The 24,884-nt window shown below is 38.1% G+C and overlaps 3 protein-coding genes across 2 annotated transcripts in view; 1 reads left to right on the top strand and 2 right to left on the bottom strand.

Moving 5' to 3' along the window:
* LOC145939925 (uncharacterized) overlaps positions 1–24,884 on the top strand; it is a 307,103-nt gene that overhangs the window by 151,428 nt on the left and 130,791 nt on the right.
* The window catches only part of LOC145939919 (headcase protein-like), a 132,075-nt gene that overhangs the window by 52,367 nt on the left and 54,824 nt on the right, over positions 1–24,884 (bottom strand). The gene's annotated exons all lie outside the window — the stretch shown is intronic.
* Positions 6,051–11,734, bottom strand: LOC145939846 (facilitated trehalose transporter Tret1-2 homolog). The gene is made up of 5 exons (XM_083044469.1): positions 9,376–11,734; positions 8,569–8,974; positions 8,193–8,461; positions 7,911–8,082; positions 6,051–7,596 (listed from the first exon to the last, which is right to left on the bottom strand). Exons 1-5 carry the CDS (start codon positions 9,853–9,855, stop codon positions 7,307–7,309), a joined length of 1,617 nt encoding a protein of 538 aa, XP_082900595.1. The 5' UTR covers positions 9,856–11,734; the 3' UTR covers positions 6,051–7,306.

The following is a 24,884-nucleotide window of genomic DNA, read 5'->3' as shown; positions in this document are numbered from 1 at the left end:
AAGTGCGTTTAATGGTGCGCGATGCAATTGCCCCTTCTGTTGTACTATAGCAATGTGTTTCCTGTCCGAGAGAGTCACTTCCTTCTGTACCTTTGGCTGCAGCTCGATTGCCTTGCCATCAACCATTGGAAAAGAGCGTCAGAAAATTTAACAACGAAATATTTATAAAGCGGTCATTATTATTCTCTTGCTAAATATCGTTGTGCGTGAAAATAATGTTATTCTAGGCAGATGGAGAACGCGCGAGAGTAAACAAGATTTTCGAAACGTTAAGTATATAAATAACGCACAATCTGCATATAAAGCACGCTTGCATCGCGAGACTACTTCCTATATTCTTTCTTACTATTACGACGAAAAATAATTGTACGTCGTATTTTCCTTCTGGTAGTGTAGCTTTTTTTCTCGAATAAAGAACAGTCGGGGAATATTGAATTTGAGCGCGCGACGAGAGTCTCTCGCAAATTGCGCCAACTGCACGCGAATATATATCCTACATCCGCCAGTTTCGCGCGGCAATCAATTTTCTCGAGAGAGCAAAAATCTGTCGTCTGATACATTTTACTGCCTCGGGGATCGGAAAGTTCTAGATCACTCCGACGACGAACGCGCGGACAAGACCGGTTTACGTCGAAGATCGAAATCAGGCGAATCGGACCCCATCGTCGCCATCGTCCTCGTAGTCTCGTAAAGGGAATCGGAAAAAAAAGAGGCAGAGAGAAGAAACAGAGAGAAAGAGAGAGCTCGTTTTACCGGATGGCGCGAATCACTGTTGTATCGGCAACGGTACAAGCCGGAGGCTGCCCTTATGAAGCAGATGCACACATACATATATGCGTTACGTGCAATTGGGTCGTATAGAGATATTGCGCACCGTTCGTTCGGAACGAAAACAAATTTGCGTGCCAAACGAGCGTGTTCTGTCGCGCCATTTCATCTATCAATCGTTTGTTTACCCAATATGACGTGGAAGCTAGAGATTAATAATACATTACGCAAATTGACAGAAGCTTTGCTTGCAATATATACGATTTTTTTTATCTTGTTGACTTTAGTAATATATTAAAAATAGTATATATATATATATATATATATCAAAATTTTCTTTTCTCTCTCTGATAAATGATTGTTAATACTATATATATGCGTTAATGTGTAATTTTTCGTAAGAGCTCTCTACAAATGAAAAATATTCGCTCTACATGTAACTTTATATGCGTTCCATAGTCCGTAATATATACGTACATGATTCCACTAGGTTGATTGCCTTGATAAATGGCGCAGTAAGCACCCTCGTTGGAATATTAAAATCCATCATCATGATCGCGCGCGATATAAAGCGAGTATGCACGCATTTCACTGTCGTCGACTTGATTAATATTAATCATTCCAAATATATTTGTCACTGCTAACATAAATTGCGTTACTCGAATCCAACAAGCTGTTACACACCAATTGATCGAACGCATATTTTTTTATATAATAAGAAAGACGAGATAAATGCGATAAAGCCACATCTCGTAGCATAGAAATATATGTAGGCGTGTCATGAATTTTGCATTTAATATGATAAGAGTCGCGCTGCAATCTGAATAAATTTTACTTGTTAACGAAACAAGCGACAAGGCAGGATGTTATTAGTCGCAAAATCAAAAGAGTGGGAGAAGAATGTGAAAAAAGCCAAAGAGTCCCCCCAGGAAAACAAAGACTACCATTGACGAGATGTAGCAATAACATGCACGTCGAGCGTATAACACTTGTAGCTTTCAAAGAGAAAAAGATTTTGAAGATGCAAATTTGATGACGCTCTTCCTTCCCTTCTCTCCTCATTCATGTTCTCTCACCTTAAGAAAACTTTACTTCGATTTACAGTTATTCACGACGCTTGAATACAATTCGTATTATGCATTTTATCGCGACATCAAGTGCTATTACTCGCATACGTGAATGCAAATACAGCTTCGTCATAGTATCAAGCGGGACACAGTTTGCACGCAAATTACGAGAGGATACGAATATATTTATATCCACGCATATATTATACATGTAAAGAAAACGCGTAGGCGGCTGAAGGATATACATAATAACGCGATCATCGATCGTTCTATTTAAAGACTTTGATTCTAAGTTTCTCTTTTTTTCGTTTTTTCCGATAATTTCAAGCGTAAATCAATCGCGGCACCTCCTCTTGTTTTTCGAGATAAAGAAAGCGTCGTTGACTGCACGTCACATTCTTCAAATGCAAAAGCAAAATACATACTTCGGTGAAAATAACCTTCGCAGATTCGAACTCGAGCCGAAGGCAGAGGCGGTGGGTCCCGATCGGAAAAGAAGGGAGAAAAAAAAAAGAAAAAAAAATACAAGAGAAAAAGATGCGAGGGTATACATGCAATACAGCATAGGCGATAGTGCACGCAACGCCCATTGAATTCACGTAGAGAGTGGCTTCTTTTTATTCCATCTCGGCTCGACGATAAAGGAATCGCGCGCGAGGAGGCGAACAGCGAGCTCCATTGACATCGCCTTCTCTTTCTCGCGACCGATCTCGCGCGGTTATAGAGAGGAGAGCTGCACGATAGCAGCTGCACGCGATAACGCATACGTGCGCGCACGAGAGAGAGTACATGCGTAATACATCGAGAGCTGCGAGATACGCGCGTTTATTTCTGCGGTCAATTTATTTATGGAGCCGATGATATACCGGACACACGACGATATCGGACCACATGAACGAGAGCAAAGTTTCCACAGAAGTGCATATACATATGTAAACGAGCGCTCATTACGTTCACAAGGCATTGTAGGAATTCGCGATAAATAGATATTCTACGAGTATGGTTGAATCGTTACCTATAAATTTAGATGGAAAGAAAAAGAAATTGTGTTAAGAGAAATTGATTGACGGCGTGCGCTACATATCTGACATATCACTGACGTTTCAGTCACGATCAGCTGTTCTGGAGAGAATTATACGTAACATCAATTAGATAACGAGATAACGCTTATGTTTTGCAAATATATTTCTGTTTTTCGTCGTAATATTTCATATTCAAGTTTAGATAAAGTTAATAAAATCTCGACTTTTACTTTAGATTTATGTCACTCATGACACCTCGATATAATCGCTACATAAAACGAAACGATCGATATTGATCCAAAGGCACTCGCAATTACGAGCCGCTCTCTCCGAGTCGGGCGAGGAGGCCGGACAAAAAAAAGGGAGTCTCGCGGCTCTCTTTTCGGCTTCTCGGCTCGGGTCGTGCGAGCTGTCGCTGCGAACAAACGAGCGGGCAAGTCGGCATCGGCACCGCGATACCACGCGAAGAGAGAGGCCGTTGGCCTTACGGTGCGATGGTGCAGTGTGCAATCTTTCCGACGTGGAGAGGGAGGACGCGAACGCGCGAGCGCACGCATGCGAGAGTGCGGGCTCACGCGAGTTCTGCGCGAGCGTGTATCGTCCGCCAAGTCATCCGCGTGCGGGGGCACGAGAGCATACGAGAGCCTTGAAGTGCGGATTGCGTGTTCGTCGCGATGCGACGAGAGAGAAAGAGAAGGGTTAAAGTGCGAAACAAAGAGAGAAAGATAGAATGTGCGGGTGCATCAGTCGCGTCTCTGTAAAATATTTATAAAACTGAAATTAAGCTCGCGAATATATTGACAGAATTGACGTAAATGTTTATCCGAGAATTAAGGAAATATCGGGAAATTTAACTTGTCGCCACATTGAAGCCCCTTTAAACGCTCTCCCTCTTTCTCTTTCTCTTTCGTAAAATCTTTCAATAATGAAATAGAGAACAAAATCCGATAAGAGATATTCGATTCGAGAGAGTAAGTTATTTTATCTTGCAAAATTTTCAATTTTTGGAAGAATTTTTGTGGAAAAAAAAAAGATAAAATTTTTCGAATTATTATTTTTCAAAAAATTAATCAAAAGACTATTTCTCTTTCAGATTGGACAGATATCAAAAGAATAAAAATGCGAATCGACAAATAACATGTTACTATTACAGTAGTACGTAGTACAAAATGTCATAATGCAGACATCACATTCTGGAATCGAATTTGCACGTTTTCATAAGCAAGCATGGAAAGAGAGATCGATTCGATGTAACAATTTCCTGACGAAAACCTACATTCCATTCACGATATTTACAGGAGATAAAATGAGAGAGAAGAAAGACAGAGAGCAGTTGTTCTCGATCAAGCGAGGAACGACACGACGGACTGAATATTGGTTTGATTCGGGAAAATGATGGCGAGGTCTCGACATAAAGAACCGGCGCCGTAGGGCACGAGACAGTCATCCTCTCCTTCGCGTTCCCGAGGAACGAGAGAGATGTACGTGAGAAACACACGTAGCCGATATGTGTTCCGGCTGCTGCCAATTTCCTACGAGTCGACCGGGGCCACTCTACGCGCGCGACAATGCTTTCTATTTATTTATTTCCCGTCTGCGACAACTTCTCCGCGGAAAATGCCGCGGGGTTCAAGACACCAGACACGGGAGACCAGATGGGGACCGCGATGTCTCGATATCGTTTATTGCCTTGTTATTCGTTTATTGACAACGTTGTATAGCTTTCTTCTTCTTCTTGGCGCGGAAGGAAAACCTAACTCATCGACGCGTTCGCAATTTTTTTTTTTTACTTATTTTGATCGATATTTATCCGCTTTCCAGACAGCAATTTAAGTTTTATGTTGTAAGCGATTTTATCCACGTCCCATTCAAATATGTGTGTCACTTAAAAATATGAATACTTTAAGATAAACGCACGACTTGATGATAGAGATATCGCATCATCGATTAAAAGTGAAAGTTCCAATTTAAGATCGCCATCATGTCCCCCAACATGTCGAGAACAAACTGACACACATCAACCTTTAAAATTAAATTACGTTGCATTTATATGCCATTCATACGTCCATCTCTCGCAAATAATTTGCCGAGAACGACGGTAATCAAACTCGCAGCCATTATGTTCGACAAATTTAATACGTCAGGAATGGATGGAAAGTCATCTCGAAACGGTCTGGTATCACGACGTTATATATAATAACGATACCGAATGCGATAACCGAAAGATTGGTCGGAAAAAAGCGTGTCGAAAACCGAACGTCACGGTTCTCGATCGCATGAACATCCGTGATTTCTCTTCTCTCCGGGATTATTTCTCCCGTGGGTTCGCATCGGCGGGCAACGCCGCAAGAAAAGTCTGGCTTCTTCTCACGAGAATAAAGAACCGCGCCTGGGTCTCGCGAAAAACTTGTCTGGTGTCTTCCCGCCCCGTCCCCGTTCACACCCTTACCCTAACCGTCTTCCTTTCTTCTTGCCCTTCTCGCACGCACGGTTTCGATTTTACACACGAAATTTAATCGGTGACGGAAACGACCGAGCCCCGCCCCGCACACGACGTCGCATATGTTCGCCCACGTCACCTTCCTCTCGTGCGAAAACGCGAATATGCACCGCGTAAATATTGCACATTGATCGAACACTGATAACAGACACATAGAACGTTGCTTCATCGAGGGATCGTCGCGGGAATCTTGGGAGATCATGTTCGTAATCTCACAGCAAGGATAATCTTGTTTAGGGATAAACACTAGGAGATCACTTTAATCCCCCATTGAGATGTAAAAGACAGATAACTGACATATTTGCATTAATCTTAGTTACAAGGATTAATTCGCTAAATCTACGAAATCGTTATAAAGATGAAGACGACGCGAGACTGCACACTAAGGTCGAAAAAATAAAAAGGAATGCACATTTTTGCGCGAATTCAGATATTCCGATCGGAGGGTGGATCTACATTTCTGTCGCTTACACAAAAAATCTACGGAACGTGTAACCGCATAATACAGAAAAATTTCGAGTAGGCGGTGGCCTTCTTTCCTTTTCTCCTCTACTACCGGATGCCTCTGCCAAACAGGAATGTAACGCGGAGTTGCTGCACCCGGTGCTCAAGAGATCTGTATGGCAGCATTCATTATTAGTGCGGCGACACTCTGCGCGCGACGCTCCGGCACGACGCTTCATAAATATAAATTCGAATGCATAATCGATGAAAGCGAGCCATCGTCGTCTACCGAACGACGGCAGCTGCATGACAAATGGGCACGTCCAAGTCATCATCATCGAGTTGACATCGAAGGAGAAGAGAGAACCCCTTCTCCCGTGACCGCGTATTTTAAAGGAAAAAAAAACCATTATGGCAAAGTAAAAAATCGTGGCTACAATCAATCTTCGAAATATAATTATAACGTATAACGAGCGATAAATGTTCGCTTTTCATTTTTAACGCGTTGTAAAAGATTGATGACTCGTGAATATCACGTTCGTTTTATAATGAGAAGTAGGCGTCCCCTCCCTCTCGTTTTTGTAAAATCGATGGTAATTCAGTTGAAATAATTATATCCGATTTTATTCATCGGTCGACAATTATTTTATTCATGGTCACATATTTATTTTCCCACGCAAATACATCGGGGACAAATAATAATTCACGAATGATGTAAATAAAAAAATTTAAATTAAATTTTTTCGATTAAATAAAATGTGACGGAGGAAAGAGGGGGAGCGGCGCGACACCATTGTTACGAAATTCCAAACGATTCGGCCAAGGCCATACGCGTGCAATGACTGCTCACGATGCGTATCGTTGCACGTATAGCGCTGCATACAATATCGCGGTTCAAGTTTAGCCCCGACACATCCTCCGCGCGTATCCATTGGTCTCGTTCGCCGCTTTTATCGCGCGTCCCACTTCCCGTCAGGAATTCGCTTTTATCTGGGAATTATATTTTAGCAGAAATTATATACGCCCACGACAGTTATTTCAGCGAAGCATCTTGTCAAATTACCGTTCGAGGAAAGTGTTAAATGCCGATTGTATAATTAAAATTATTAATAAACCTTCTTAACGAAACTTTAGTATTTCTCTCAGATATAAATGTAAATAAAAAATATATAGGTAAGCTCTTAAGCTGTTATTAAAATATATTTTTATATATAATATCTCGCAATCTAAATTATTATCAGTAAATAATACAAAGATGCAAGATGCTGCTTGTTTATAGCATTTATCTAGCTTCTGAAATCTATCAGCAATGTATAGATAAAATAATAGTCTCAAAGTGAATAATATCCAATCAAATTGTGTGACGAAAAAAACATGATCGATTTCGCGTCATCTCATCTTTATTCATCTTTCGTAATAAAATTTTTCTACCTGTTTCTGGGAAAAGAAGATTAATTATTGCTCTCCGTACTTCATTTCGAAAAAATTATTTATCCCACTCCATATTAGGCATTGTTCTCGAGTGATAATGTATGTGTCCCATATGCTTGTTGAATTTCCGTAAAAGTTTTAGCCTTGGTCTCGACCATGCAAAAGATCACGAAGAACACGCTCAGAGCGCATACCAGGGCGAAGAAGAAAAGCACCGTGGAACTGCCAAGCGTATCAACTGCGCTTGGAAAAGATATCGTAACTATAAAGGCCAGTATCCAATTGAAGCAAGCCGCGCTGGTTGACGCTGCGCCCTTTAAACGCGTAGGGAAAATCTCGCCCATGTAAGCCCAGGGAATTGGACCTAAATATAAATTAAATCGGCTCGGTAAAGTTTTCTCGTTAACGCTCGCTTTTAAGCCGATTGCTATTAAAAACCTATCAAGAAAGCAATTTCGCTTATTTCATAAAGGAGAAACAAATTTAAACGTAAAGATTTTCTTTCTCTCTTCGTAGACAGAGAAATTCAATTTTAAAAAATATGCGCGAAAAATATATGTAATGGTTTTCGGTATCTAAATAAAAAAAAGAGGATACAATAGATGGATTTTCGCGATTTTCTGAGAGATCGATTTGTAGGAGGAATCTGAATTCGCTCCTCGAGTATCCATCACTAACCCGCTCCGAAGCAGAAGGCAAGTATGTAGACGCACACCGACGTCAATGGCAGCCAATGGATCAAATCTGCTCGGTCCGGATCATAGGTCTTCAAGATGAAGAAACCCGCCAGGGCTGATAGGCAGATACACATTACCGCCTCGGAAATCACCATGAGTAACTTGCGTCCCAGCTGCGAACGTTTTGATCGCAGCCGTAATGCTATCCGGCTAATAGATAAATTATAGATCGCGCGATCTGTGAAACACGATTCGATATCACGGTAATCTCTTTAAAATTAACCTTGTCAATCAAGAGCGCCGCCATCGCGCAAGCTACCACCTGGACGACGCCAAAAATGACTAGTTCGATCAACGACTCCATACGGTCGCCCGTCGACTTGAGAATCGGCACACCATAGAATATTATGGCATTGATGCCGCTGAATTGCTGGGCGAACATCAGGCCGTAGGCCACGGCCAGTGTCTTCAACACGGGCGTGTTCGTGAAGGCCGAGAAACTTAATCTTTGAAGCCTGCTGATTTCCACTTGTTCCTGTTTCCGTCCCGTTTATGAAAACATGGATTAATATCCCGCCATTACACGCGTTATTTTATTTTAAAAAAATTTATATTTATAAATTGTTTTATTTTATTACGAATTTATATATTTTTTATACGTTTTAAGATCACGAAGAAAAATGTCAATTTATTTACTGATGAAACTAAAAAATCTAGATTATAAGACAGAGACAAAATTATAAGGACGTTTTGCAAAAATATATAATTAACCTTAAACACATCCATCTCCGGTTCGATATCGAAATCTGTGCCGCGAAAGAATCGCATGGACTTTCGCGCTTCTTCTTCCTTATTTTTGGTCAAGTAGAACAACGGGCTTTCCGGCATAAAGATCATCGTTATGGCGAACACGATCGGCGGGATGCAACAGAGGCTGGATATCGCGACCACATCTCCCGTGAAACCGGTACAATACGCGTACAGTATACCGAGCACGAGCAACAACTGGAAGAAGACACCGGTCATCCCTGTTACGAGAAAGGAAGAATCGCATAATGAAGTCTGCTACTTCTTGCCTCTCTTCGCGCGCCTAGAGCATTAGCGATGCAAGAAGAATGAGCTCGTGTGATGAACGACGATAGCCGCTAATAACCTCGCTCGCTAAGCTATCTTATTTTCTACCCCGATTATATCCACGATTATATCTCGATCATTATGTTACAGTACACATCATTATTACTGTTGAATTATCTTTTCATCTTACGCAAAAAAATGCATATATCACTATTTCAATATATTTTTTTATACGAATAACATGTTTCAAAAAATGTGCTTATGTCAGACAGCATTTCGAAGTCAATAAAAATAATGATATATTTTTAAAATCATTTTCCAGATACACCCGAAATCGTAAAGAACGACGGAGCCATATCAGTTATTCGTTTAAGAGTTCAGAGATTAATTGCCAGATCCAATATACCTCTGATCTGTTTCTCGGAGATCTCTGCGGAATACATGGGCGCCAGGACACAAAACATGCCGCCGCAGGCGCCAGTCACTATCCTGCCCAAAATGAAGAGCGGCACCAACGAGCCCGCGCAGATGAGCAGGATCCAGCCGCCGACGAAAGCCGGAATCAAGACCATCATCGTCCACTTCCGGCCGATCCTGTCGATCAGCAGGGGCACGACGAGCGTGCCGAGGGTCGCGCCTATCAGAAACACCGAAGCGATCACGTCCGTCGAGAAATCGTCAAAGTTATAGCTGCTGCTCTTCAATATTTGGACGCAAGGCGCGCTCCAACCGAGACCACATCCTAACGAGAATCCACCTATGCAGGCTGCGCGAGGAAAGGAAGTTCGTTGATTCGCAATTTGTAACGACGATAATTCTGTATTTAATATCCGCCCCCTTTTCGACACTTTTTTTTCTCGCTGAATGTTCATTATGACACACGAATTTAATATTTTCAATATATATTCACCGATCTGTCCGTTGCGTTTTCTTTTTCTCAGCTGCTCGTCGTCGCGACGACGCGATTGAGAGAGTGGTCGTAATCATTATTAACCCTTTGACTCTCAACGTCGTGCCTGATGCACCCATGCAGGCGCATGTGTCGCAATATCACGCGCGTACGTAATGTCGCGAATGTCGCGCGGACGAGTTTTTCGAAGATTTATCCCGGAGAGAATTTATCGCGCAGCTCCCGTGAAACCGACTATCTTACGTAAATGGGGAAACCTGTAGCAGCGCCGACGTATTGGCGACTCCTCCTTCGAAACACACAGACGGCAGAATCCCGTTCGTTCTCTGTCATTTTTATTCGGGATCTTGAATGACGATTGTCTCAAGTCTCAAAGCATTCGGTCGAGAAAATGACTGCACCCTCCCTTTTTTGCTTTGCTTCATCGCGCGACGTTCATTTTTTCTTTAACTTTTCTGCTGCATTCGTTCGTAATAATACACGGTGTTCTATTAATTTTATTATTATGTTTCAATATTATTAATTTCATAAATTTCATTAATAATATTGAAATCTAATAATAAAATTAATAGTTTTAATTAATAAAATTAATAATATTAAAATGTATATAAATATTTTATAACAGCATAATCTTTTGGAGTGGCAGAATGATAACGTCGTGCTAAATTATACGTACGGAAGTAAATGTTTCTTATTGTATTATATTATATCAATATATTGAAAAGACGACGAATAACGGCAGTCTTTAAAATTAAAAATAATATTCTTTTTTTTTCGATCTCTCTCTCGCTATGTTTATTTCTTACAATCATGCACATGGTGCTCCATCATTCCGACGTTGCAGTTAAGCGCATTGCACAATTGAGAGCACGTGAGGAATAGAAAATTGATTAATCGTAAACTAGTCGTGTAACTTACTCACGGCCAGGAAGCCTTTTCCATTCTCTCCATTTATATTCTTCCTCGCATTCCCCGTGCATAGTGCAATTTTACTCAAGTGCTATTGCGAGTCAACTTATACAGTCGTTTTGTTGTAAGATCGCTGTGAATTATTGTAACACCGGATACTCTGAATTAGAATAAAAACTTTGCACGAAGAAATCATTCGCACGGTCGAATTTTTGCTAAGTAACAGACAAGAGAAAATGTGCATTCGTATCCTTTTACATGTTCGAATGACTTTCCATACGATTATAAACTACACTACTTTTTTATTTTAATTATAGAAAGTACAAAAGTACACTATGTATCTGTCAAACTCTTCAATCCGCGAGGTGTGGATTCAGAATCAAGAACAAAAAAAAACAAGCGTTTGGAAAAAAATAATATATGCCTAAAATTATTCTTCAACATTTTTAGATATACAGCACATTATTCAGAAATTACGTTAAATTAAGTAATCGTCCTTGCGAGTGCAAGACGAGAGCTAACAACGAAGCAGCATAATGGACATGCTAATTACGGCACCGTGTCCTTGTAAGCTCACAAACAAGCGTACATCGATCCCAAACTACCAAGGGACACGATCGACGACGAAGCTCGCGCATTTTCGTGCTCCAATAAACTCAGCGACTCGTATACACTGTAGGGCGAGGCTATACGACATCGCGGTAATAGGGATAACGTCCCTTCCTTACGCCCGGTTACTTCGGCTAACGACATTCAAATTCCATTAAGGCATCGCGATGTGCGCTTGACAACTTTTGGATTGCAGATCTCTCTTCGGCCAAGGACTCTCTCGGCGATAAAACAGCCGATAAAGATGAAAACAAGAACGAAGACGTTCGCGTGTTAGCGCACGTCAATTGCATTGGTAATTGCATTCATCTACATATCTAGAATTTTTTTCTCCCTCAAATATAAAAAAAATCCTGCAGGTAGATTATGAAATTTATGGAAAACCGTGATGCCATTGTAAAATCCCAAATGCAATATCGATACGTGTCATTAAAAAGCCGTGGCAACATCCATTTACCGAATATTCAATTAACACGCTCGATGCCGTGACGATATAACAGATAACAGGCATTATAATACAGGTGTATCTCATTAATATGCAACTCATTGTAGAAAATTACTGTCAGTAGAAGACAGATTAAACGAGATAACGAAGATATTAATACAAAAATATTACAACGTCACACCATAAAATATATAAATTGTAATGAGATTTTTGCGAAATTATAATCTGCATTTAGTTTGAAATAAAATGATAGAAATTAAATAGATATCGATAAGTATAAGGATGCAATTATAGATTTCTCGATATTGCTTTATAATTGTATGTAAAAGGAGATATTAATCTCTTCTATCAAACATAATAAAAAAATTATAAACTCTGATATTGATTCCACGCAAAAAAAAACTATTTTGATGCAAAATTCAATATATATTTAATTCAAGATTATCATGTTATTCCTATTCTCATTAATTAAAATGTCCGATTATGCATTAGAAATAATACATGGTGTCGATTTAATTCTCAATTAACATTTCTAATTCGTTTAATAAATAAGTAGTTAGAAATGCAACGTTTGTAGTTAGAAAAACATGTTTTCTAGATTTTAATATCGCAACGATCAATTTAGCAAATTTAGCAATTTCCATTTATGTCAGTTAAATGGGGGAAAAAATGCATAGTAAAAAATCTAATTCCCATATTCTTTTTTTGGCGGATGACAATGATTGAGCGAAGAGCGAAGAGAAAGCAAGATAACCAATAAAGATATAAGAACCGGCCGTTGTATGTATGAGTTTTGATCGGCCAGCTCGTACAATGAACATATCATGGCGCGAGGAAGAAAAAAGCACGATGTCTCCAAATGGAATTCCCCTAACGTGAAACGATAAGGGTCGTCGCAATATGTGCCTGGAGAAAAATTCTCCGTAACGTAACTCGAGAGCATATTGTTCCCCCGACGTATGAAGAATTCACCCCGTTACTACTTGCCGCCCTCGTGAATTCATCTATAATAGGGCGATAGTCGTTCAAAAGCCTATGCAGTCACTTTTCTTTCAAGCTTTTCGAGCATCTAAACGATGGAACAAATCTACAAAAAGGAGAATATCGCGTTTCCCTACGTCATAAAGTGTCACATGCGCACGTCGCGCTATTCATATTTAAAGTAGCGTTTCGATTATTTCGTTCCTAACTTGCGTTAAATTGTTAGGTGTTGATAAATTTTAATTTAATTAAAAAAAAAAAGAGTTCGATATCGCGATTTAATTAAAATGGTCTTTAAGGATGCGACACGGTCTGTCATACATATAATTATTCTCACTAAAATTTCCGGAAGCCGCAATTTGCAATTTTATTTAATTGCGCAAGACGCATCTTGCTTTATCGCGGACGATGCATTAATTGTCTTCCGGTATCGCGTGCCGACTGCTTTTTCCCGACGTACAGAGAATAACGCAGAGAGAGAACCGAGCACGTCGCGTTCATCGGCAACGCTGGGGCGTCCCGGGTCTTCCTCTCTCTCGTCGCAGGAAAAGCTCATTTGCATATAAATATAAGTAAAAAGTGCATTTGCATTTAAATGTCCAACCTGGGTACTCCCGCTCTTCATCGTCGTCGTTCTCTCGATCGAAAGTTAACGGCGAATAGACCGTGAGAATAATGATACACGAGGCTCAATAAAGATCTCCGTAATGAAAACGAATGACTGTATCAATTCTTCGAAATAATTATTTCTCATTAAAAACTGTTATCACAAAGGAACTATCACAGTAAAAAAAAGTGAATGATCCATATTCATATATATAGTTTCCTCATTCTGTCTTTAAGTCAAACAAATTTAAAACGTAATTCTTAGAAAAAAGTCGATATTCAGCAACCGCAATTAAATCACACATGACATATATATATATTATACAATTCTTAAAGAATGTATGTACTTACATTTCGTTCTTGCCCATTTTAACCGAGAAGATAAGTATAAAGATGTTGCTTACCTGTAACAAAAAAGTAAAGAAAGAATATTAGTGACGAAAAACGAAAAATATCAGAAAAGAAATTATAAGCCGTAATAAATTCCAGGCTAAAGGATCTCAGATGATTTCTCATAAGTTCTGTTTATATCGTAGTAACATAGCGAAAAGAAACGTAACGCGCGGCTAATACCTTTGATATTCAAAACCGTAAAGTAACACACTCTGAGCAAGGTTCATTCAGATTGCAAATATTTTCTCTACATGGAATCGCATCCGGTTCGCGTTACTTTGATGGCTCAGCCGTTTTAACTCGGCCATCATAAAACTAACGGTTCAAAGAATTCATGCTTTGCAGTTGTTATGTTGTACTATGTTTACTACTGCTATCATTGAGAAAAGAAATATTAATCTTTAATTATAATAAATGTACACGATCGAATCTATTCGTATACAAGAGATGTGTATAAGACATGTACACTTTGCGGAGCGTATAAAATGTTATATATATAAGAGATATAGGAAAAGATTAATTATATTATATGTTCCTCCGATCGATAATTATGACAAATTAACAAAAAAAAACCTGTAAAAATAACCGCAGAAATCTTTTATAAAAATTATTTCGTCAATATATTCGAAAATCGTAAATCTCTCTACAGACTGTAACAAGAATTTGGAATTTAAAATAAAAATGCTGAATTGAAAGGATACTACTAATTGTAAGTCGCGAATTGTCAAAGCGTGTCCAAGCGCGATTGATAGATCGATCATTTCCCTTTTTTCCATTCTAGCAAGCGAAAAGAACGAACAAACGACCCTTTTTGATATCTTTTATAACTACACCTGTCCCAGTTAGGGATCTGCCCTTCTTTCAAAAGAAAACGTCACTGCCCCGCCCGTTCGTCGAATAGAGTAATCTTTAATTACTATGCTTCGATCACAACATAAGTCGTCCCAGTTGATTTTTTCTTTTAAAAACTTACTCGAAGCTTAGAGAATTATTTACCGTCTTTATCTCGTAATCGTTACATTATCTTACAAAAAGGTCTCACATCATAATACTAGTTAATTATGGTTAATACATTTTTCAATCTGTGTTATAATCTAAATGAATATACTCTTCTATAATAAAATTGAGAAAGGGGAATAAGTTTTATAAATATAGTTGCTAATATATAAGTCATTCTCTTATTGATTTTATATTAATATTTTAAAAATAATTATATTTAATTTTTGAAGTCTGTCTTTGGCTCGACATTTAATGTCTATCAATATTAACATAATTATTAAATATATCCCATGTCTCTCTAATTAGTCTCTTTCAAAATTAATAAAGTTTCAATTTAGCATTTGCTGTCGATTTTAATCGAAACAAAATTAATAAATGTCATTATACAAAATTAGATAAAATTATTATAATAAATTATTATAAATACTTTCTTTTCTTTTATTCCAACACCAAATAAAAATAAATACTGCTTAATGATATTATCACAAAATTGTTAGATATTTTATTCAAATAAGATTTTTCGATCATAAACAAAGAATGATTCGATACTGCAATGTTTTCCGATATTCAATCATATCATAGAATTTCGAGAAATAGGAGTATTTCGAGAATAATAAGTGCATCTTTGCATCTTTGCGGTATAGTAGACCGAGACGTTCCGCAACCGATTGAAACGTTATCGTGTTTCTCGTACCGAGACGCGATGCTTTATACTCTGCAAGTCGCGGTGAACGTTTCTCGTCTTACAGCTTCTCGATTCGCGCGACCGTATTAGCTAGCATGTCTCGCTTCTTCTCGCTGACTGTAACCTACAGGGATCCGCTTTCAAGATCTCTCGCCGATCGCGGTTAACGTCGACACGCATGCCTATAATTGTTCGAATCTCTCGAAAGAGAAGTTCGAGCCAGCGTGATTATCTACAATCATCGAATTTTGAACGATTACCTGTGATTACTTTCAATTACCGCGGATATTACCGCGTCGTATTCAGCGACGCATCACAAATCATCTGTATATAAAAATGAGGACCAATCAGAATATAACGATATTTAATGTCGTAACAATTTAAAATTTTAAGTTGGTTGAATTGCAACAGGTCGCACTACTAGTCCATGGAATGTCGATTGAAACTTTAATATCGAGACTTCGGTATGTCGAAAGAAAGAGCAGTTTAACTCTATTTCTATTGACGCCAAAACGTGTTTCGATCATGTAGCGACGTTTAAATGCATTAAATTATATTTCTAATGTAAGACACAGAAAAAAAAATATAAGCAAGTGGTCAAGGAAAATAAATACTCGATCGATTTGTGCCGAATTTAATAATCTTAGCTCTTATAGACTGTATGCACTCGCGCGAGAACTCGTTTATCGCGAATGTCGCGTGCCATGATTGGCAATCGTGAGCGGCAAACCTTCGACACGTATGTCGATGGGAGACAGCGGCAACGACCGACTTCAAGGTAGCTAAGCCGCTTATATAAGTTGTTTGGAAGTCGTTTATGACTGCTGAAAACAGAGGGAGAGAGAATTAAATGTATTCGCTTCTTCTTAGCGGCTTCATTAGCACGTATTCGAGATTACGTTTAAGAAGTTTTAGCGATTATTCTCGAAGTTCGATTACATAATAAATTGGGCCCGGATTTTGGTGCTGCTGATGAATATACCCGGATTATTGGAAGGTTTCAAAGTTTCACAGATTCACAATTGATTCTAATGAGATGTGTCTTATATCGATCTTTTATACATCACAAAGTTACGCGCAATTATTTATAAGCCGATAATTACGTCATTTTTATCGGTGATAATGAGCGGAGAAATAACTTGAATTTTATTTTACGTCGCATATTTGAACGCCCGTCGATTTTTGTTTATCAACGAGAATCGGAGTAACTGTGATTTAAGCGAAGTCGAAGCTCTTAAAAGTTGCAATCTCTCGTTTCGATGAACGAGAAAAGCGAATATTAAATATTTAAGAATAAACCGCCATTAAAGACATCTCGGCATTCGATATGCAGCATGAAAATCAGGAAACACTAGAGCGACACGAAAAATCATTCTCGCGTATTCCGTCGCACGGAAGCGGAGTGAGAGATCTCGTTTCCTTTGTTCTTATGCCTTAAAGCGAACGCGGCGAGGACTCCAGAAGTACGGAATGCAGATTTTTGACAGGAGCGCCCAGAGGTGCGGAAATAGGGTGTACGGAGGGACGTGCGACGACATAAAAGAAGGGAAACGAGAATGGAAAGACGTAAAAGAAGACGCCTCGTGAGACAGCTGTCGGCGTATTTCGCGAGTTTAGCTTCCAGGCAAGAAGCATATAAGAGAAAGTGAGGATGTGCATCGAAATTTTCTCTTGACATTTCTGCTGTTTTTTTAATGACAAATTTATATGACAGTAAATTAATCTAAATGAATATATTCATCTATTTATATATTTTGTTGTCTCTCGATTGGATAAATTTACATTAAAATCTTCAAATTACAATTTTTTTAATTTAACCTTTAAGCAATTTCAGCGAAATAATATATTCAATATTTTTATAAATTAGATAAATTCTTATGTAAAGAGATAGAGAGAGAAATTATCTTTGTTCATCTTTCTTCATCTCTCTCATCATCCAAGATATGTCAGCAGATACGATATATGTATGTGTTGACAAATCCGTTTCCTCGTCCTGCCAACCTTGCTTCCCATTTTTGCTTCCATCTTCGTTGTCTCCCCTTATCTTTCCCGTTCGATCACTTCTCGTTGACTCTCGAGTTTCCATCCTCGCCATGAGGTACATTAGCGATCCTTCGATCGTCCAGGGACCATACTATACTGCTTTCCTCGTGCCTTTCCAATTTCACGAAACGAAGGGACGCGGCCAACATAAAAGTACAGGAGAAGCATTTCCCGAGTCCCACTAGAAACTCGTCTCGAATTACTTTTCAGGAAAAGGGAGAAGAAAGGCGACACATTCGAGGAATCCGAAGAAAAGTACGAGGGTGTTCTTTTTCTTCCTGCAATTTGCATATGGTCCCATTTTTTTCACCATAAAAATCTATAGAAAATCACTCGCCATCGATTTAGCAAAATTATCGATGCTTGGATTTCCCCGCTAAAATCACGCGTATAATTCTCGAAGGCTACTAGATTATTCTCCCGCGTCAGAAAAAAAACAAGATATTAATCATTCGTAGTCTATTTTAATTTCTTAAATTATCAAGTCTATTCTGCCAATTTACTCTCTTCATTTATGTGTATGATTGCATAAATTTGCAAGAATTCTTATACAATTTAATATTTTCAATTTATATCAAACTGTTGTATAATATATGCCGCATCATAGTGTAAAAAATTATATATTATAAATTAACTTCCTTAACAATTCTTCTACAACACATACATAAGAAATAATTAATAATAAAATTATTCGAAACTCTCCGCGATATTCCGTCCGGAAAGTATTATCTGATCATAATCATATCCGAAATAATCAATAACGTTTTACCAGAATAGCTTTGTTCCTCAAGACTTCAAGCCGGTGAAATGACAGGAATGTTAGAACAAAGAGCGTGGCACGGATAAAGCGGTTAGAGAAACGACGACGTCGGGGAAGTTTCGCAGTTACGAAAGTGAATAGAGAGAAGCGAGAGAGTTCTCTTTCAATCGTGTCTCTTTTATCAGTTTCGGTTTCTCTCTGTCGTTCTTATCGATACCAGTTCACCCTTTCTCCCATTTGTCCCCGTACAAACGAATCACGAGAAAACTTTGCTATTAATCAAACACTTGTTCGTTCGTTCGTTTGTTAGAGAAAGGAAGAGATGTATCTTTTCTTCTATCATTCAATTATACAAAAGTGAGATTAAGATAAAGATATGATATATACTTTAAACAAATATGCACATGATAGTATGTTTTAAAAATATATATTGTTTTATGCAACCGAACGATTTTATTAATTTCGATCGAGCAATTATCGAATACAATAAGTATCAGCTCGACGCGACACTTAACGACCGACTAAATAACGAGAGGCGCGAATAATTTCAATTGACGCTCGCGATTTTCGTCTTGCAAAACACATCGATATGAAAATCCACCCTCTTTCGTCTAAATTCTCGAAGGGACGCGAACCGGAAAGAGAGAGATATAGCCACTCATACACACACAATTTTCATTCCTCGAGGACAAAGGGACGTCCCGCGAAGGGAAGATTATGACCGATGAAATACCGCATTAAGGGTCCCGGTACACTCTCAATTCTAGAGACGGGCGCACCTGCCACTCGTCCATCCTCAATCCGGGACTTTTTTATCCTCCTGAATGTCGGGCAGAATGGGATTGTTTCTCTCGTTCTCTTATTTCATTCGCCCCCTCCTCACCCCGCGATGTGAGCATTGGTCACGAATTTCATCTCTCGAGAGAGTAGACAAGCGTATCCGATAGTCGCTTATTGGATTTAGCAAGGAAGTAGTATTTCCCTCCGTCGTATGATGACGGAGGGGTGGATTCTTCGTTAAGGAGATTACCAGAAGAGATAGCGCGCGCGTGGAACGACCGCTTCGATAGGATCGTTCGATGGACATTAATGTGCATTAGAGATGTACATCAAATCAAATGCACAATTTAATTAAGTAATATCGAATGCGAGAGAGAGAGAGAGCGTAAGTCTCGATCGAAATAATTCAGCGATACGAGATCAAAGCAATTGAGTTGCTCTAAAGCGGGGACGTTTTTTTAACACGAGAAATTCTTCATTTAATTATTCCTTTAATAACAACGTAATTGGATATCTATTCCACATAAAAAAATTATCTTGATCGCTTCCTTTATTTCCTTTTATGCTAGTTCTATGTTTGAAAAAGATACTGTTAATCTTAATTCTTGTACTATTGTGTTCGTCAAAATAATTACCGTCTGTTCTTGTTTCGCATTTAGCGCCCTACAGTGTGTTTAATCGCTAGAAATCCATCGTTATTTGACGGATTTTTAAAAATCCAGTTATAGAAGTTTATACACCGATTATGTTACGTTATAGAACGCGATCGCCTTTATCCCCTGCGCCACATGTCCCATTGTAGTCAAAATAAAATATCCGAAAGACCAACGAGCCAGCTGCCAGAAAATACTATGACGAATAAAATACTACACGCAGAAATAGTTGCAATACGTTAACGAGACAAAGAATCGAATGAGATGGATTCTACAAAATTATTTTCGTAGATTGTAATTGACAATATATGTTTACTATAGGTTAATGCAAATTCCCGATGATAGAAACAATCGCAATAAAGCTATTTTTTTTAGCAATTAATTCTTGAAAAGAAAAAAGAAGCAATTATAATATCAAACAATATAAATACACTAAAAAAATTTAATATCATTATAAATACAGATATAGCGCAAAAGAAAGAAAAAAATTAATTTTCAAGAAAGAAAATTTATTGCTTAACTTGTCTAAATTCTTATTCTTGCTAATGAGATAACAATAACATAATAATAAATTATTTTCTTTAAATCACAAATAGACATGCAATGTAAGAGATCATCGTGATCATATTTCATCTAATTGACTGTGAATAAAAAATATATGAATGCAGATAACATACTTATGTTTTTTTTTCTTTTATTATAAGCATATTTCAACAAAAAATATATTATTTATTAGTATTTGAAATATTAATTTTATTTGAATCAACGAATGTTGTAAACAGACTTCCAAAGACGTGAAACAGCACAAATGTATATTCTATATGTGCGTGTATAAGAACAGATTAACTAAATATAAGAATGATCAAAACAAGCTTATTTCATACTCATCATTGTACAAATACAGCAATCGACACACATCTGCGTGACACGTGCGCTGTATTGACTTTCAAGAAAAGAAAGTACAAATATTTTCTTACTCCCAAAATAATATATATAGGAAATCAAATATAAATACTAATGAGATATTATTTAAATCACAAGTAAAAATGTAATTAAAAAATATTGTCATAGCTGTAAATAAAACCGAATCAATAGCAATGAATGACAAATAATGACCTCATTTAAATCACAAATAAATATGCAAGATAAAAGTCACATCATGACTATATTTCAGCTGTATGAATGGAAAATTCTTGTACACAACACGCACATATTTAAAATTATAAATTATGAATGTGCTTTAATAAAATAAATAATATATTTTGTCATAACAATATTCGAAAAAGTTTAATTTTATTTGTACCATTTTTAAATGCAATTTAAAATGTATAAAATATTTTGCATAAATTTCTGTTATAACATTGCAATACAATACTACTTTTTTGTTTCCTACTTTAAATTTTATTCTTATTTCATAATTTATATATATATTCAGTATTTTAATATCTTTACGTCCAATCATTGTTTTTGTAATATATTCTCTATGTTATCTTACATAAAAATCGATATATTTTTGAGTAATCAAGTACAAAAATAATTTGTTTTATTTCTTTTATAGCTGTCAAGACTTTTCCACCAGAGCATTGCGAGTCGCCACCACTTCCTCCTTGTCCATCAAAAAACGGAACATCCCACCCCCATCAAGATGCCCCCCAATGAGATGTACAAGATGTGTGAAACCCCCTGCCAACCATCTTGCAGGAACCCTGATCCAATATGCACGAAGGTGAATAATCTCTTGCTTCATCAATTACTTTAAATACTTTAAATATTTAATAAGTTCTGAGAGAACCTATTCCTTATGTGTCTGTGCGAAGAAGCTTATTCAAAATTAAAACTTAAATCAGAGTTTTTAACAAACTTTTTATATTTTCATTTTCACCTTTTTCAGCAATGCATCAGAGGCTGTTTCTGCGGAGCCATTAAGAAACAAGTGAGGTAAATGCGTTAAGCCTTGCGACTATTAATCGTGATGTTACATTGAGCATTGACTTATATTACAATTTACTGATATTTTTATTTATGTGTATGCTATTAATATCTCGACTACGAAAATAATAAATCATGCAATTTTGAGGAATAAAAAATCCGTCTCAAGCTGATTTCCGAGAAAATTCGCGTTCACCAAAATTCAATGAATCTAGAAAGTTTTCGAAACCGGTCACTCGGATGGCCAGTCCGGCAAAATCAACCCCTCGCTGTATTTATATGACATCACGACCGTCACCACCCTACTACGGGCATCGAAGGGTAAATCAGCGCAGTCGTGTGCTGACGTATTCGCTCGCATTACCGACGTGACCCGCACACGCTTGAGAAATGGTCTGAAAGCTCACGTCGCACGCTCCTCAAACGAGAAAATCCCCGGTCCTCCTAGAATCCCTTTGAACCTGTCGATTCTGCTAAGGAAAGGGAGAAAAAGAGGGGCAAATGCCCCGCTCGCACCCTCGTTGTACCTCCCGACACGTCGACGATTGCCAGGGCGCTCTCTACGTCTCTTCCTTTCCTTTTTTTTCCCCTCCCTCTGTCTGTCTCCTTCTTCTTTCAAAACCCATGAAATCGCGTCACATTCGTACGCAATCAAGCAGTAGTTTCCACCCAGGGGTCTAACTCCTGCGAGACCGGGCCTACGCTATTTTCTCTGTCTCTCTTTCGTCTCGCTCCGTTACCCTCCGGTCGTCAAATCGAATTCATCGTGGCGCATTAACAGCTGTCGCGGCTGATCGTGAATCGTTACCGTTTCTCGCTGGCAATCCCGAAATCTGAACAGCTCGGCAGAAGAGCGGGTGTCACCCGGGACACGGTGAGCATAAGAGAGAAACACGACGTGTACCTACGAGAGCAACGTCGACCGTCCCTTTATCCGTCAACAATACGACGAAATGGCAGAGGCGGTGGGGTATTCGATTTATCCAAAGAATGACGAGATAGAAAAACGGTTAGGTGATGGCGGATAATGGTCGGCTGATTTGCCGGCCGTCAAACGCGCTTCGGCCGCTGACAGACCCCGCAGGCTGAGAAAAAAGCGACAGCCTCAATTGAAAATTAATCACCATTGTAAAACGATCCGATGGTAAAAGGGGGAGCTATTAAACGACGGGATCTTCGTCGACGTTGAAGGTTTGCGAGCTATTCCATTAGTTAGAAGCATGAGCCTGTATATTCGGTATCGCAACGATTCGATTGCCTGAAAGCGACGTCGATTCGTCGGACGGATTAAGATTTCGCGAGCAAGTTTTAATTTGGTGGATAAAACATCATTTATCTCATATCTAGCCAAATCGAATTGAAGATCGATTTTTATTTCCTTTATATTTTCACAAGCCAGCGATCTCGTTTATCGAGCGATAATTTCCAACTGTGAATATGCACATGTATTTTTATAATAAAAAATATTTTTTCTTCACAAAATATTTTTCCATGCTATTTCACACTTTGTTGTTGTCTTTAATAAAGAGTCATCGCGATTAAATGCTGCTCGAGTAGAATTCGCCCAATTATTGCGCAATATAACACACGTATATAAGCTGGTCGCATTTGCTGGTGGACCGGTTCTCTTCGTCTCTTGGCTTGCAAACAACTTACATAATACCGTATATTTATCCGGCGAGAGAGATGCGAGTTTACTGTACTATACTACCGAGAATATCGCGGCTCCTTATTCACTGATGCGATGCGCGTTCGTGTTCGCTCGCTGCGCCGATGGAGAACGTACTCATTATGCGCACTTAGTGTCGGAATCTCATTAAGAAACATCTAACTAATTGATACGAGCCTTAACACCTCGCTGAGAGCATAACGTAATAAAACTATTATTAAGACTAGGTCATACGGCAAATGGTTTACTTATCGATGTATCTCGTCCGTAAATACACGATTCTTTTAATTATTCTCGTCGATAATATCACGTTTTCACACAGAACACGACGCTGAGAAGCGCGGCTTTTAACTCGTTAAAAGGTCAATTCGCAATATATACTTGAGAGTTATTTATTCTCACGAGAATATTCTCAGAGATGTCATTTGTTATAAATATTGTAAGCAGAATTATTATGTTAATATATTTATAATATATGTATATAAAACATATTTTTTAACTTACTTGAAAGTGATTCTTTAAAAAAAAACTTTGCAAATTAATTTATTCCGTAACAAAAAAAATTGTATCGTGTCATGCCAATTATCATTTATAATAATTATAATCTGCATTTTTTTTCTATCTGTTATTGCCTGTTACAAGATATATGTATTGAGAAGAAAAAAGTTCGCGAGTACATATAGCATGTATGTAAATTACATTTGAAAACATTGCTGACGAATTATATAAAATTATCTAGATGTCACGTGAATTGCTAATGTTTTTCTCCGCTTTTGCAATTTAAATATTAATACATCGCGTGTTGTTTATGATATAATTTTACGTATTCAAATTTAATGAACAGATATAAAAGATTATAATAAGAGACTATTTCTCTTTTTTTTTCTTCTCACGAGAATTTTAAATAAAATCTCAACCGCGTGTGCCACGCGATTGTTTCTATTTGCTGTACGCTGCATATAATGCGCATCACGATGACAATGTATTAAGTGCAACAAGAATGCGTGTGTGTAAGAATAGAATCAGCGGCGCCAACGAACGGAACTACTAACCTAGGTCAACAAAGGCCCGAGCATAGTCATCTCGTGCATGTTACAGAGCAGAGCCACGCACTAACTACTCGAAAGATCCCCGGCGATTGACCGACCTCCGTAAGCCGCGCGATCGATTTGTCTTACGAAGAAGTGTCAGCATTCCGAGGACATATCAATTAGTTCACGCGAGAAACTCGTTATCCAATTTGAACATATCAGAATTTATGATATAACCTACTAGTCTGGGATAAATTCAATTTTCTCATTTGCAGCTTCCGTCTCGTCTTTATAATTTGTTCCTCTATAATTCGCGATAAAAGCGCGGTGAAAATATTTTGCTTCATATATTCGAAAATTGATATTCTCGTACGGAGAAAAAAATAAAATCACTCTACTGATCCACGAAGCCGAAAAAAGAGTTCAATTATTAAATTATTATTAAAGATGAAGTTTAATTTTAGCTCTGCTAAAACAGCAAACTGTCTTTCTCGGCGGC

This window comes from Prenolepis imparis, unplaced genomic scaffold, assembly GCF_030444845.1.
Source record: "Prenolepis imparis isolate NDT839.2.m4 unplaced genomic scaffold, iyPreImpa1.0 SCAF_8, whole genome shotgun sequence".
Classification (NCBI taxonomy): domain Eukaryota; kingdom Metazoa; phylum Arthropoda; class Insecta; order Hymenoptera; family Formicidae; genus Prenolepis; species Prenolepis imparis.
This window is presented reverse-complemented; position numbering and strand designations above follow the sequence as displayed.